The following is a 13942-nucleotide window of genomic DNA, read 5'->3' as shown; positions in this document are numbered from 1 at the left end:
CTGAGTATGGGTAAAAATGGCTCTTAGCCATACAGTAGGGGTTTAGTTCCCTTTTGTGTTTCCTGCAACTTACTTTGTAGTTGTTTGTTTGTAGTTGTTTGTTGTTCTTTTTTATGTTTTTTTGCAATAAAGAATAAGAATATGCTATCGTATATTAGGGTTTTACAACAAAACACAATTGCAGAAGTTAGAGTACTTACATGGTTTGTATTTTCTAAAGTTCCAGGGTTATATGTGGTCACTCCCTTGGTACCAACAGCAAAAATTCTTTTGTATCTGAATTTTTAATAAAAACTCAGGTTATTATGAAGAAATTAGTTGTTTATACTCAACAATAAGTCAGATATTTTGGTCAACTCTGATGTAATTCTGCTCAACGCTCAGAACATTAAGAGCACTTCAGTAATATTCGGATGCGAATAAAATTCATGACCTCTTGATCACGTGACTAGCCTGCCTTTAAAACTTCTGCAACACCAAGCTTTCGCAGATTTCTATAGCTAGTTTCCACCCCAAGATACTGTAGACTTATTTAGGAAGGCTGAACTCAGTTAGAAAAATAACAACATAATTGATTTAACACATTTGTTGAAATCACCTAAAACAGAATAACAACAGAACATAACCACAAATCTAACAATAATCTTAGTAGTGCTGTAAACTCAAAAATAAAAAATTCACTTTTACGACATACATTAGGTAAAATCCTCAAAACACACAAAAAATAATCAAGTTATAAGGTACAAATCAATTATAATAAATTGGAATTTGTGTAGTTAAAAAAACACAATTGTTCAATTTTTTAACTCATGAAATATTCTCACCATCCAACTCATAAACATTTATTATTTGTAAATTATGTTTAGATAATGGTGTTGCACTCTACAATAAGTTATTCAAAATAACCTTACTTCAGTACTTTTATTTTGATTACTTATTTTTATTTTGTACGCATCCAGCAGCGAGCACAAACTCACCAATTACAAGATGGATAAACTATTTTATACTTTATCGCGCTTATAAACTACATCTCATTTGAGGCTTAGTGGAGTTACAACCCTGGAACTTGGTAAGGATTGAACCCTGGACCTAGGGATTGGAAGGCAAGCATGTTAACCTTCAAGCTACAGCTCCACTACAACTTGTTTATTTTTATAATAAATATTTGTAGTGTACTTACTTGCCCCTCCAAGAGTGTTTTGTTGTAAAGTAGCTAGCTACATCCACATTTCCCTTCTTTGGTATCGTCTTACTTTCTGACATTTTGTTCCAATATCTCTTCACACAAACATCAAAAAATATTCTAATATTCTTAAAAATAAAGTTCTAATGTAAATTACAGTATATTTATAAATATCAAGGCTTGATTTTTGAAATTGTTATATTACCAGGCTAGTTTCTCACAAGCCCATTCAGCTGAGCCTCAAATTTTTTTTGCAAAGGTTGTTTCAACCCAACGACATACTACTTCTAGATACTTATATGAAGTTAGGTTCATACACAGGCTACAATCAGATATAAAATTCAATCATACAGAGTGATGTAGTAGGCCAATCTTTTAAGAACAATTTACAGTAATATTTTTTCTCATACAACCCTCCCTTTAAATGAACATAGTGTCCTGAAATCCCCCTGAAAATGCTAGGCCTAGGCCTATGTTATTTTTGTTTTTTTACACTTTGGTTTGTCATATCACTGTTTGTCATCCCAAGATGGCTTGCGTAGCACGTAAAATTGTGTATATAAGTGCGAGACAAAAAAATTAGATATGGATGCAAAAATATTTTTTTTAAATATTTTTAATTCAAAATGATTAAAATTAAAAATCATTTATTGAATGTTTATTCTAAAAAGAATATTGTAGTAACAAACAACCTTGGTTAATAATATCGCCAGTATATGGCATTTTAGGAACAACGGTACTGGCCTAAGCCTGGCTAACCACTTGAGGCCAATTTACAGTAAGTAGTAGGAAGGGCGGCCGACCCTAATCGAATGACCTTTCCTCCCTCTCTCGCGCATGGACCGGTGATTTTCAAGCAGGGCCTAGCCTAGTTGTTTACAAGATTCAATTATCAGAATAACACTACAAATAATGTAAATTTTATAATTGCAAATATTAACTAATTTATTCGACTTCGTCTTACCAAACTTTTAAACTTAATCAATAACGGGAAAGACAAATTTCGTAGAATTATCTTATCCTGATCTCGTGACTATGCTCGTCGCCATTTTTCATGGACACGGCTAAAAATTAAAGAGCATGCGCTAAACAAAACCCGGAAGTTGAAGTAGTTACGTATTGCTGCTTCCACATCTACTACATGGTGGGCAGCCACAGTGAATTCTCGACTGCCGAATGAATACTATGGCACGCTATATTATAATATTTATTGAAACTACACCTTTAGAGATGACACACGTTCATACACGATGCGTTCTTAAAATAAATATATAAACAGCAAGCAGATACAAAAATACAACAAATTACACAAATTAAGTAGTAAATAACTGAAAAATAATTTAAAATAGTAATAGTGAAAAACTGAAAATAATAACAGTAGGTCCTAAATAAAAATAATAACTGAAAAGATATATTATAATACAGTCTATACCGCAACACAAAACTGCGTTGTATTTGTAAGATCACTTCGTATTTTCCATTATCTTGTTAGATAATAATGTTACATTATTTTGTCAAAACACATTAAAGTATTATTGCCGAGGGAAAGTACATCACTTCCCAGAACATAGTTGTTAAACTTGTTACTGGTGCAGTAAAACAGTATTCTCAATTCTAATTCATTTATGGTAAATTAAACTCCTACTTTAACATATTTCTTTTCTTACACGTTGTATCACACAATAAAGTGAGATATCTCTTTAATAAAATCATTATACGGCAGTGGCGCCTCATACGTTTTGATATAAAATGAAAATCGTCTCATCTTGATCACAAATAATATTTACTAGTTTTGGAGATTGATTACGTGTGTAAATTGATACTATAAACAAATTATTTTGGTAAGTGGAATTTTAGATACCTTTATTAATTATGTAGACTTTATTATTTGATGCCTTTTGAAGAGGCCGTCAAGTAACATAGAATCGCAAGCCAGCCTTCTAGCTAGGCTAGCCAGCAGGCCGAAGAAGAAGGCGTTCACAAGCAGAAGTGTCCGAGTAACACCCGGTTTGGAGTCCGCCCGGCGTGAGTACTCTCGTCAGATATAGCCTGGGTATGCAGGCTCAGTAGTAGGCTAGAGGAATATTGCCTAAACATTGTTGTTCTTTTAGGCCTGATATTAATAAGTTTGGCATAGCGGCCTATACCATCTCTGGTGATATTCAATTAAATTGAAACCTAAAAAAGAAGGCTAGCCTAGCTAACTCTGTGTAGATAGGTGCAGAAAAGACAACAAATTCCAACCAGTGGTCCACTCACTGTGTACTAGTAGTAGGCTAGGGCCTAGGCTAATCCAAAGTTATACATTTATTTATTTGATACCCTAAAAGATGAGTAGTTTTAACTAAAGTGTACTACTCTAGTGTACCTAGACATACAATGATTCTTTTACAATAGATTGATAAAATCGTAGTAGGATGCACTTCTTATTGATCCTGGCTAATTATTCAGAATCTTTCTTATGCTTCAATGATTTTCCATTACTTTAGTTTATAATCTTCATAGATCCATATAGTCATTTTATCATTATTATTCTTTGTTTCCAATACAGTACATAATTGTTAAATTAAATACACTAAATTTGTTGTTATAGTATGTGCCCCTTTTATATTGAATTCATGGCAGATTGGCTGTACAATAAATATCAGTTCCATGCATACATCAAGTTACTGGGACAACTTCAGAACCTAGCAAAATGTCCCTTTAATATCCTCTCAATAGGGGTTGGCTGTAGTTTTAAAACATACTGTAAAGTATATTATTAATTGCCCCTTATTCGTTTCTTAAGAAAATGTCCATTTAATCTTTCTCTTTCTTTCCCTTTTCAGGGAATTTATTATTTCAATGTATATTGGCCTTTGGCCCTAATACAAACAAATAAAAATAACTATAACTTAAGATAATGGTTTCTTCTTTCAAAAGCAAAGTAGACGTATTTTCCTAAATTATAAGTAAAATTTGTGTTGGAAAGTAATAAACATAGCTTATTAATAGAAGGAAAAACACGAATAAATCTTGGAATAAAACTTTTTCTTAAATCATTGTAAAATGTGCATTGCAAAATAAAATGATATTCATCCTCAATAATGTTCTTTTTACATAATTTACACGTTCTCTTATACCTTTCTACACCCTCCCATCTGCCCTTTTCAATTTCTAGCTCTAATATTCCTAAACGTAACTTAGTTAATAATCTTCTTTGTTTAAAATTAATGATGTTGGTCAAGTGATAACTTAAACATATTTCTTTTTTATAAAGAGAAAAGAGCTTTAACTTATTATGTAAACTAAATTTTTGAATGCATTTTTGTTTTTCAATATCACATAAGCGCAACTTAAATTCTCTCAAAAATAAACCTTTACTATTAACATATTGTTGTAACCATATATAACCAAAACCAGTAGAAAAAAGTAAGTGTTTGACCTGTTGTGCCCAACAATTCTCATTACGGTTAACTTTTCTAAGTTGAAACTCATAACACTTAAAAATGAATCTGTCATGATCTAAAGTAATAATATGTAACCAAAATCTTATAACTGTAACTAAACAATCCAAAGAAAGCGGTAATCTACCTAACTCAGAAGTAACAGCGGCATTTGGTGCATTTTTCCCAACTTGCAATAAATATCTACAAAATTTAGTATGCGTTTTTTCAATAATGTTTATGCTATCTGACATTCCCCAGATTTCGCTTCCATACGTTAAAATAGGAAGTAATTTCACATCAAAAATATGGTTCCATGTTTTAATTGGAAGAAAAGATAAGTTACGATAAATAAATGATTTTAAGCAGAATAAACTTTGATTTGCTTTTTGTTGATTATGTTGCATTGAGTTGTTCCATGTACCATTTGAACTAAAAATAACACCAAGATAATTATACGAATTAACAATTTTTAATTGAATATTTTTATACTTCCATTTTTCGATGTTCCTTAAATTGCGGCCATTTTTAAAAACCATAATTTTGGATTTTGTAGTATTTACAGTAAGTTTCCAAGTATCACAATAAAGTTCAAGTTTATTTATTAATTTTTGGAGACCTTTCACCGTATCACTAACAAGCACTAAGTCATCTGCATAAAGAAGATGATTCATATGACAATCTCCAATTTGAATGAAATCGTTTACCTGATTAAGTATACCACTCAAATCATTAATGTAAATATTAAAGAGTAAAGATGACAACGGAGAACCTTGTTGTACTCCAATCGAACAATTAAAAGATGGACTAAGTTTGTTGCCAATTTTAACATGAGCAGATAAGTTTTGGTATAAGGAATTTATTATGTTTAACATTCTGCCTGAAACACCGATATATTTCAGCTTATGTAGTAAAAGTGTATGATTTATAGAGTCAAAGGCACGTTTAAGATCAACAAAACAAACAAAAATCCTACCCCTCTTTTTATCTAAGTATTTAGAGATGACGGTATCTAAAATGAATATATTATCTGTCGTTCTATATCCCTTACGAAAGCCTGCTTGTTCCTCATGAATTAACTTTTTACTATTTGTAAATTGTGTTAACCTAGAATTAAGAATTTAATAATAAGGTTGTGTTCAGAAAAGTGAATCAACTGTATAAATATGTCATTCATTAATCTTCATACAATTTTATCTTTATTAATATTATTATTAATCTAATATTAATTATATATTATTATTATTACAATTTTACATTACAACAATCCTTGCCTACAGTATATCTAGTCAAAACACCAAAAATGGAATAGTTTTTGTGATCATTTTAGGCTCTCAATTGCCATAAATTAAGTGTTTTTTTTTAAGTGACCACACTTGCAAAGTGTACGAAATTGGAGAAAAACAAGTTTGAATAATAATAATATTAAAGTACTGTAAGCCTTAGTAAAGAATAAATAGTCCAGGTTTTTTCTTGTTTTTAAGATAAAAGACATCTTGTGTGAAATAGGCACAATTTAATTTGTAACTAAATATTGTAGAGACTTTTAAACCATTAAGTCTGTATGTTTCCTCCATGCTATAAAACTATGTATAAATTAATGACCTTTAAATTTAAATTCAACTCTATTTTAATTACATGTCAAGTTTATTTCGCTTGCAGCTATTTAGGATTTCCTGTATTAAAGTACTTCTATTTTAGATATTATGTTTTTTTACTTTAGGCAGTTGTCCAGTTCTTTCCTTCATTGTCAAATTGTAATTACTGTCCTATCCAAGGTTCAATAATTACATCATACTATTGACCTTCCATTTAATTTTACAGGTTATTATACCCTACTCATTTCTTAAAATGTTAATTTAAAAGTTTTTTGTTGTTTGTTTTATTTGTATATCAAACACATTGTATAAAAATATTGTAATGAATAGTAAGAACAAGAAATGAAATAATATACTATAATTTATAAAGATAAAATGGTGTGTGGTAGGTCACCAAAATAAGATCACCATTACAAAAAAGTGGATTTTGAGGGGGAGGAGAAAAAAAATTAAAAATAATTAAATAATAATACTGTACAGTAATAAATAAATAACTTTCATAATATTTGTTATCTTTTAAAAAGATTTTATAATATAAAACAATTAAACAAATTGTTTGTTTACATAAAAAAAATGGGTAAACTGTGTATAATAAACAAACCATAATGTAATGTAAAATATACAGCGAAATTACACAAGATTTAACTATAACTTCAATTTGAGAGTCAGCAGTCCTCCTATGATCTTAACTAAAATAAATTTATTATAATATCAAAGAAACTGTTATGTAACTGTAGTCAACAAAATATTATTGTTTGCTTTCTGACATCCCAAGTAGAATCCAATTTATATTAATTGTTTATATAGAATATTATCTACAGTACAGTACTTGAAAGTTTCTGCTATTGTTTTTAATGCTCTTTGTTAAATTGAAGGCTATCCCTTCCCTGAAGTATTCCTAACATTGTTGATATTATTTCATAATTGCAAGGAGACATCTCCCTGGTAATTGTAGACATCTCCCTGGTAATTGTAGACAAAGACATTAAAATACAGCAATAACAAAGAATCTCGTATTCAACAAAGTTTTCCTTATTTTAGAGTACAAAAATTATTAATACTGCTTTTTTAATTAGGTAATCCACCACCAATGGAGAATCAGAAACACATGCAGAATTGTATTCATGATATTCTTTGTAATACTTACAAAAGGTACTACAGTATGTTTAAAGTTTCTATGGCATAATACTGTAGTACCTGGTTCAAAATGACTATCACATTTTTCATTTTTTTTGCATGGATTTAGAAATATTAATCATAGTTTCTTTCAATCAATTGTTTCAAACCTTACATTATAATCAGGAAGTAAATGATAAATAACGTAATAATGAAACACAAATCGTTTTGAAACCATATTAAAATGTACCACCTTTTATTTACCCTAATTATGTTTTTTTTTCCATAGATTTAAATCTGTTTTAACTTTAATTGTATTTATTTTTATAGATTTAAATCTCTGTTTTAAATCTAATTGTATTTATTTTTAGAGATTAAATATGTATGTTTTAGACAGGGAGAGAGTACAGTACAATATTCAAGTAACAGTAGCTGATTAATTACATCTGTATACCACATTGAGGGTGAAGGGTTAAGTTATAAGCCAATAGCACTAGAACCGCATACTTATGAACTTATGTTCCAGTTTCTTGGTTTTCTTATGGTCTTAATAGCATTAGTACAGAAAGTTTCAATTCTTTTTTCTCTGCATTTGGTTTAAATTCAGTTCAGTTTTATTGTTCAGTAATTTTATTTTGGCTTAAAAATTCAGTTCAGTTCATTATTCAGTAATTTTATTTTGTTTGTTTTTCTTCTTTTTTATGAATTGTACAGAAGGTGCAATGTCTTTGAGTATCGTGGCACTGTGAACCCGACAAGCTGGCAACAAACAGTGATCCACCATCTCCAGTTGGTGCTTACGAGGAAGTATTCAGCTATGATCATGAAGAAGAGGAGGAAAGAGAGACGGAGTATAATGGCTTGATGGAAGCAGGTACCATTACAGGTAAGGAGTACACAGAGATAATTTGTTTCATTACTGATAAATCCAGATTGAGAGATGTACAGTAGATTAGAGGTCACAGTAGCTTCATCTTAAGGTGGTTAATGTACATGGTATTGATGGCAGCAGAGATTGGAAAGGTTTGATGGAAGCATGTGCCATTATAGGTAAGAAGAGGTCATTATTTACTGATAGACTAAGATTGATTGAAGTTACATAGATGTACTGTACAGTAGATATGAGGTCACAGTAGCTTCATATTAAGGTGGTTAATATGTACATGGTTGTAATGGCAGCAGAGATTAGACAGATTTGATAAAAGCATAGTGCCATTAGAGGTAAGGAGTGTGATTGAGACTGAGATGATTTCTCTCATTAATGATACACCTTCATTGAGGTAATAGATGTTTAGCTAGGCTGAGAGGTCACAAAGTAAAATACAGCTTCTTAAATGGCATATACAGGTGTTGAAAGATGGCTGCCAGAGATAGAGTAATGGCTTGATGGAAACAGGTTCCATTATCAGGTAAATTCAAAAATGTATTAACCTTGATGTTAAAAACTATGATTTTTTTTACCTGAGACGCGCGTTCGTATTAGACCTTTTAACAGGCGTGGTTACTTTTATTAGGACCATGGTAAGTTCTACTGGGCAGGCAGTGGTTAGTAAAAGTAACCATTGGTCAGGTAGAGTGTATAACAGATTTAGTTTCATTGGAAGGTTTCTTTCTGCACAAGCCTGTAGCCAGGGTTTTTATAGGGGTTTTGATGTCAAGTAAAAATCGTCATAAACTAGGCTAGTTTGGCCTATTTACCATCACTTTCGCTTCTTCAGCAAGGGTTTAGTTCGAACCGTCAAATCTGCCTGTCTGCATATAATTTGCATACTAATTTGATATTGAAGGAATAGATGGTTGGGATTCTTTTTGTGGCAGCATTAGGATGAGGCTCTGACGATGGTAGCTGTTGATGATCGTCATGGTGATAAAGAGAATGATATATATTGGTTATTTGAACAAACAGATGCTTGTCTATGTGAAAAAAGACATGTTTTTACTGATATGTTTTGTACTGTATCAACTTACATTGAAATGTTTAAAATTATTTTATGTAAAATGCATCTGCTTTCAATTAACAAATCAATATATTCTCACCTTTGACATGAATTTATAAATAACTTTCTGTGTCCTTGAATACAGTTTGTTTTGTATAAATTAATGATATTAATCTGTTATGCAAAATAATTTCATATGAATCGTAGGATGTACTGAGTTTTAATAGGTTATAATTGTCTGCATGTGAATCGTTTTAATAAAATGTTGTTGCGCTGTTTGACAAACAAAATATTAAATGTAAGTACATATATGGTTTTCATTGGTTTGTAAGGCATATTCAGCAAAGAGAAGGTACTTTGGGAGCATTTCCTGAAGGTGACGTTTTCAGTCTAGAGCCATCATAAATTTCCAATACAACAACATAGCAAAGGCTACTTTGTACCTACTAAAAATAGATTGATAGCCATAACCTGTGATGAATGCAGTTAACATGCAATTAATTTCTGTACGTACAAATGGGACAGATCCTTTTAACCTGCCAACTCCCATGCATTAATGCGTGAGTTTTGCGCACGAGGGCCGATTGTTTAGGTAAGTGGCTATTTTTCACGGATTCATAAAAATGTTCAGAAAAAAACATTATTTTAAAATCAAATTCTGAAAAAATAACATTATTAATTAATTTGAGCATAACTTTTGGCTTTATTTAACTGTAGGCCAATAATTTTATGTATTTTTATGCCATAGGAACCGAAATGACTATTATTCTATGGAAAATTATCTATTGGTTTATTTTAAGAAAGATTTTGTTCACCACCAAAACAAAGTATGATGCTAAGTTTGAACCTTGGATGAGAGCATCTCCCCATACTTGGGTTTTTTGTTATAGCTGGTTTTTCCTTATATTCTTTTTTCATACTGGCTGCATCTACACCTGAATGGGTAATGCCTAGGTCTCGCAACCTCATGCTGCATCAGTTTGTTTTTTGCCATCTACTTTATTGACCATCGTCTTTTCTCACCATTTTCCTAGAGGAAGGGTTTTTTTAGGTTACGAGTGCCAGAGGCCCGAGAAAGAGGGCTTTTAGCCTGATCGTCTCAATAGGCGTAGACATAGCACGGGGAGTGCATCTATGACTAGACGTAGACGTAGCCACTGCATTCTTTTTTTGTATACATACAATATTTGGTCCTATATAAATCCACAATATTATTTATTATATATTATTATCAAGTTCAGGTGTAGCTGTAGGTGTTATCTATTTATCTGTATGACAATTGTGTTTTGTTTGATTCATTTATCGGAAAATGATCTATTAATTTTTTAAGCAAATACATGCACTACAGTGTGTTCGAGACCTTTATACATGGTACAAATTATAATGACATTAATCTTTTTTTTTTTTGCTATAAAAAGGCCTTTGTTATCTGCTTTTGTTATATGACAGAGAGACATCGAAAACAAAATCAAGGTCCACAGATTATTGATAATAACAAAACTTTTTTATTCTGGAGTGCCGCCAAAAGGTTAGAGAAAAAATATCCTCTTAAAAAAAATATTTATGATAGAATTTTACAGTTTGTTGCTAAACTAATGTATATAATTCGAAGGCTTTTGTTATCTGTATCTTAATACTAATAGTAAAACAAAATCAATGAGGTCCATGCTTTATTATACAAAACAAAAGTCTTTTTTTCTGGCATATTCATAAACTTTACAGTACTATATAGTCATACTATAGTTGCAGAGGCGGTGAGGATAACCTCTGTTTAAAAATATGATGCGATTTAATATATGATAGTATTTATTGTCATGTAAACAACATGGTTAAAATGAAATTTGACTGGTTGATTTTAGCATGCAAAATAGATGTACATGAAAAAAGCATCGTAACCAGTACCTATAAATAATATACCTAAATTTAATATAATTTCATAAAATAGATATTTGAAAAGGTCAATCGTGACAAAAATTTTCATTTAGGCTAGCTTGATGCTATAATTTTACATCATCGCTCCTTGTTGGAACTTTTTTGTCCCGATTGACCTTTTAAATATGGTGCTCTCTGGAGTTATCGAAGTTGCTTATTCAATAACAAAGCAATTGATTGTTCAGTAATATGGCATCCCGAGATACTGTATTTTAACTCCCTTCCAAAATCTTAGTAAAATCCATGCTAGGTGCTAAAAATGATGAGTGCTTGAAGTGTAGTCAGTTGATAGTTCATACCCAGATCAATCAACCATCATAGCGATGCAGCTTGAGTGTATTGATAATATGATGAAATAAGACAATCTCTTGCATCATATCTTAACATTTTCTCAATATCGCTTGGATGGATGTTGACACCTTTTTCTCAGCTAGTCTATTTTCAGGTTTCCTATTCTTTCATCTTAAGTACAGTACTATAGGAAGAAGCTGTTTCTGAACTCTATCTTCTGAGATTTATTTAGGATTATTTTCATTCATAATCATTTTAATATGACTGTAGCTGGACAGGTAGGTCTATCAGTACTGTGGATGAACTCTGAACTTGTAAAAGTTTAAGTTGCAGTTCGGGATCCAACCAAGCCCTACAAATGTTGATGTTCAAAACATTGACTAATTGGACTAGTTTCAACACTGCTATTATATTGTACTATTTTAATTTCTGTCTTGAGGTTGGGGAGGTGGGCAAGGGTGGCGGTTTCATGCGCAAATAAGGGATGGTGTTGACTACATTGTGGTTAAACTTTGTAGTTTATGGTACTGTACTAAAATATTTTGTTTTGATGCCATTGGGGTAGTCAATGGTACAGGTACAGTAGTAGTTTTTTTATTTCACTTTGTTTATTATGGTTGTACCAACATCTATTCAAAAGTTCCTAAAATAATATTAGCTGTAACGATGTCTTTATTCAACAACAATTAAATACTGTATTTAGTTAAATGCCAGAATTAATATTAAATATGATACTATTATATTTTGTTTCAGATCTTCACAATACTTCTGATATACCTGAGATAGAGATAATAAGCCTCCTGGAAGAGAAAATACCATTGTATCGTTTACGAGCTGACACAACGTCAAGCTACGCGTATGGCCACGGGGACTGGCTACAGACATGCGGAAACATGGATATGAACATAGACGCCGACGTCTTGGAAGATGACCTATTGTCGCCATTGATGATGGAAGAGACATTAAAATACTTTTGTAAGTAAAATGTACCTTTTTATTTACCTTCCCAGGCCTTGTTTTTATACAGAGATAAATTGCATTACTCACTCAATACATTCGGGTGTGCTGTAGGTTGGTATCTTGGGGTGTGCTGTAAATTGCACTCCTCAAGAAGGGCATTTTAGAGTGTGTTAGGTGAGTGATTGTACTCGCATGCCTCCAAAGACAGTCTTCCGTTCCTGTGTGTACTTCTTGATAGACTACAATGGATATATCTATATGGTATTTTTAACACATTCCTATATGAGGTATTGTTTTTTGATTGCCATCTATGAGATGTACGGTATTGTCTCATATGATCTAGACTTGCACCAAGTCTGTATTTATTGTCTTTTTTATTTATTTATTTGTTTTTATTTCGACCGCGATTTTTGTCTGAAAATACAGACTTGTGAAACACGTATAGAAATCGATTTGCAGACCGCAAACATCCGATAAGAATGACGTAGGTTATCATACCGTATTTGGCTATATGGGGCGGGCGGTATGTAAATATGGATTTCGAATCAACCAATGATCATTTTGTTTCAAAATGAAAAAGATCGAGTACGTACCGTGCTGAATGTACGATCGAGACTGAACAACTGTTGAAATATAAAATCGTGTTGCCAAGTTGTTTTGTTTTATTAATTGTTTAGTCCTGGCCTAGGCCTCCTTCGTAGGGCTACTCAACTCGTACGTATGACCTGCCAAATAAAACGCCAATAAATAAGGTACATACCACCACCGACCGGCACACAACAGGGCTACACTACCACACAGAACAGGACAGGGTCTGGGTGGGAATTAAATCAAAATATCTCCGCATAATATGATCCATTCAATGTTTGATTTGGCGGAGAAGCTAGCCTATCATATCAAGAAAGGAGAAGGAGAAGGAAAAATCCCATCAAATGTTTACCAGACTACTAGGCATATAAAATCATTTCTAGCCTTCAGAAACTTTCATCAATGTACCCAAGTACACATTGTCTAAACGTAGCATAGCGCATGCGTATCATCTTAGATGTTGAGTCTTTGAAATTCTGAAATATGAATATTAAAACTGCCTACGAGTGAGTAGCCAATGGCATGCGGCTGAAACTAGTCAACTGGATAATTTATGCACCAAGAATTCTTGGTGTCAAACCACGTGACTTGTGCGTGTTTCCCCAGACGGAGTATCCAAACTCAAGTAATACACGTATGAAACGCCATACGTGCAAAAATATTTATATTTATACTAATATTAAGACAAAACTCCGTCTGGAGCCCAGACTACATATGATCATGTGAGAGATACCTGTACAATAACCACATGCACATTTGGCAAAGTGCCATTGATAACAGTCTGCAACATTGACCAAACAGAGACTAGAAGTTGGCAGAAACTACAGTACAGTAATGAATCCAAGTTATGGATGAATTGTGAACTGCAGCCTTTATGAAATACCTACTGCCAGATTGGAAAAGTGCACTGTT

At 32.1% G+C, this 13942-nt stretch overlaps 2 protein-coding genes across 3 annotated transcripts in view; one reads left to right on the top strand and one right to left on the bottom strand.

Moving 5' to 3' along the window:
- LOC144847948 (dnaJ homolog subfamily C member 13-like) overlaps positions 1 to 2238 on the bottom strand; it is a 48027-nt gene extending 45789 nt beyond the window's left edge. Inside the window, exons 1-3 of the mRNA XM_078704559.1 lie at positions 2148 to 2238; positions 1181 to 1311; positions 201 to 276 (exon numbers count right to left, since the gene is read on the bottom strand). Coding sequence (XP_078560685.1) covers positions 201 to 276; positions 1181 to 1263 — 159 coding nt within the window. The 5' untranslated portion in view covers positions 1264 to 1311; positions 2148 to 2238. The remainder of the gene's footprint in view (positions 1 to 200; positions 277 to 1180; positions 1312 to 2147) is intronic.
- Positions 2239 to 2931: 693 nt separating this feature from the next.
- The window catches only part of LOC144848079 (trafficking kinesin-binding protein 1-like), a 40035-nt gene continuing 29024 nt past the window's right edge, over positions 2932 to 13942 (top strand). For both annotated transcript variants that reach the window (XM_078704769.1, XM_078704760.1), the window contains exons 1-3: positions 2932 to 3024; positions 8037 to 8208; positions 12236 to 12457. In XM_078704769.1, the coding sequence (XP_078560895.1) occupies positions 8187 to 8208; positions 12236 to 12457 (244 nt within the window). In that variant the 5' untranslated portion in view covers positions 2932 to 3024; positions 8037 to 8186. The remainder of the gene's footprint in view (positions 3025 to 8036; positions 8209 to 12235; positions 12458 to 13942) is intronic.

Source organism: Antedon bifida, chromosome 1 (assembly GCF_963402885.1).
Source record: "Antedon bifida chromosome 1, ecAntBifi1.1, whole genome shotgun sequence".
NCBI lineage: Eukaryota > Metazoa > Echinodermata > Crinoidea > Comatulida > Antedonidae > Antedon > Antedon bifida.
The sequence above is the reverse complement of the archived record's forward strand: the minus strand, read 5'-3'. Positions and strand labels throughout refer to the sequence as shown.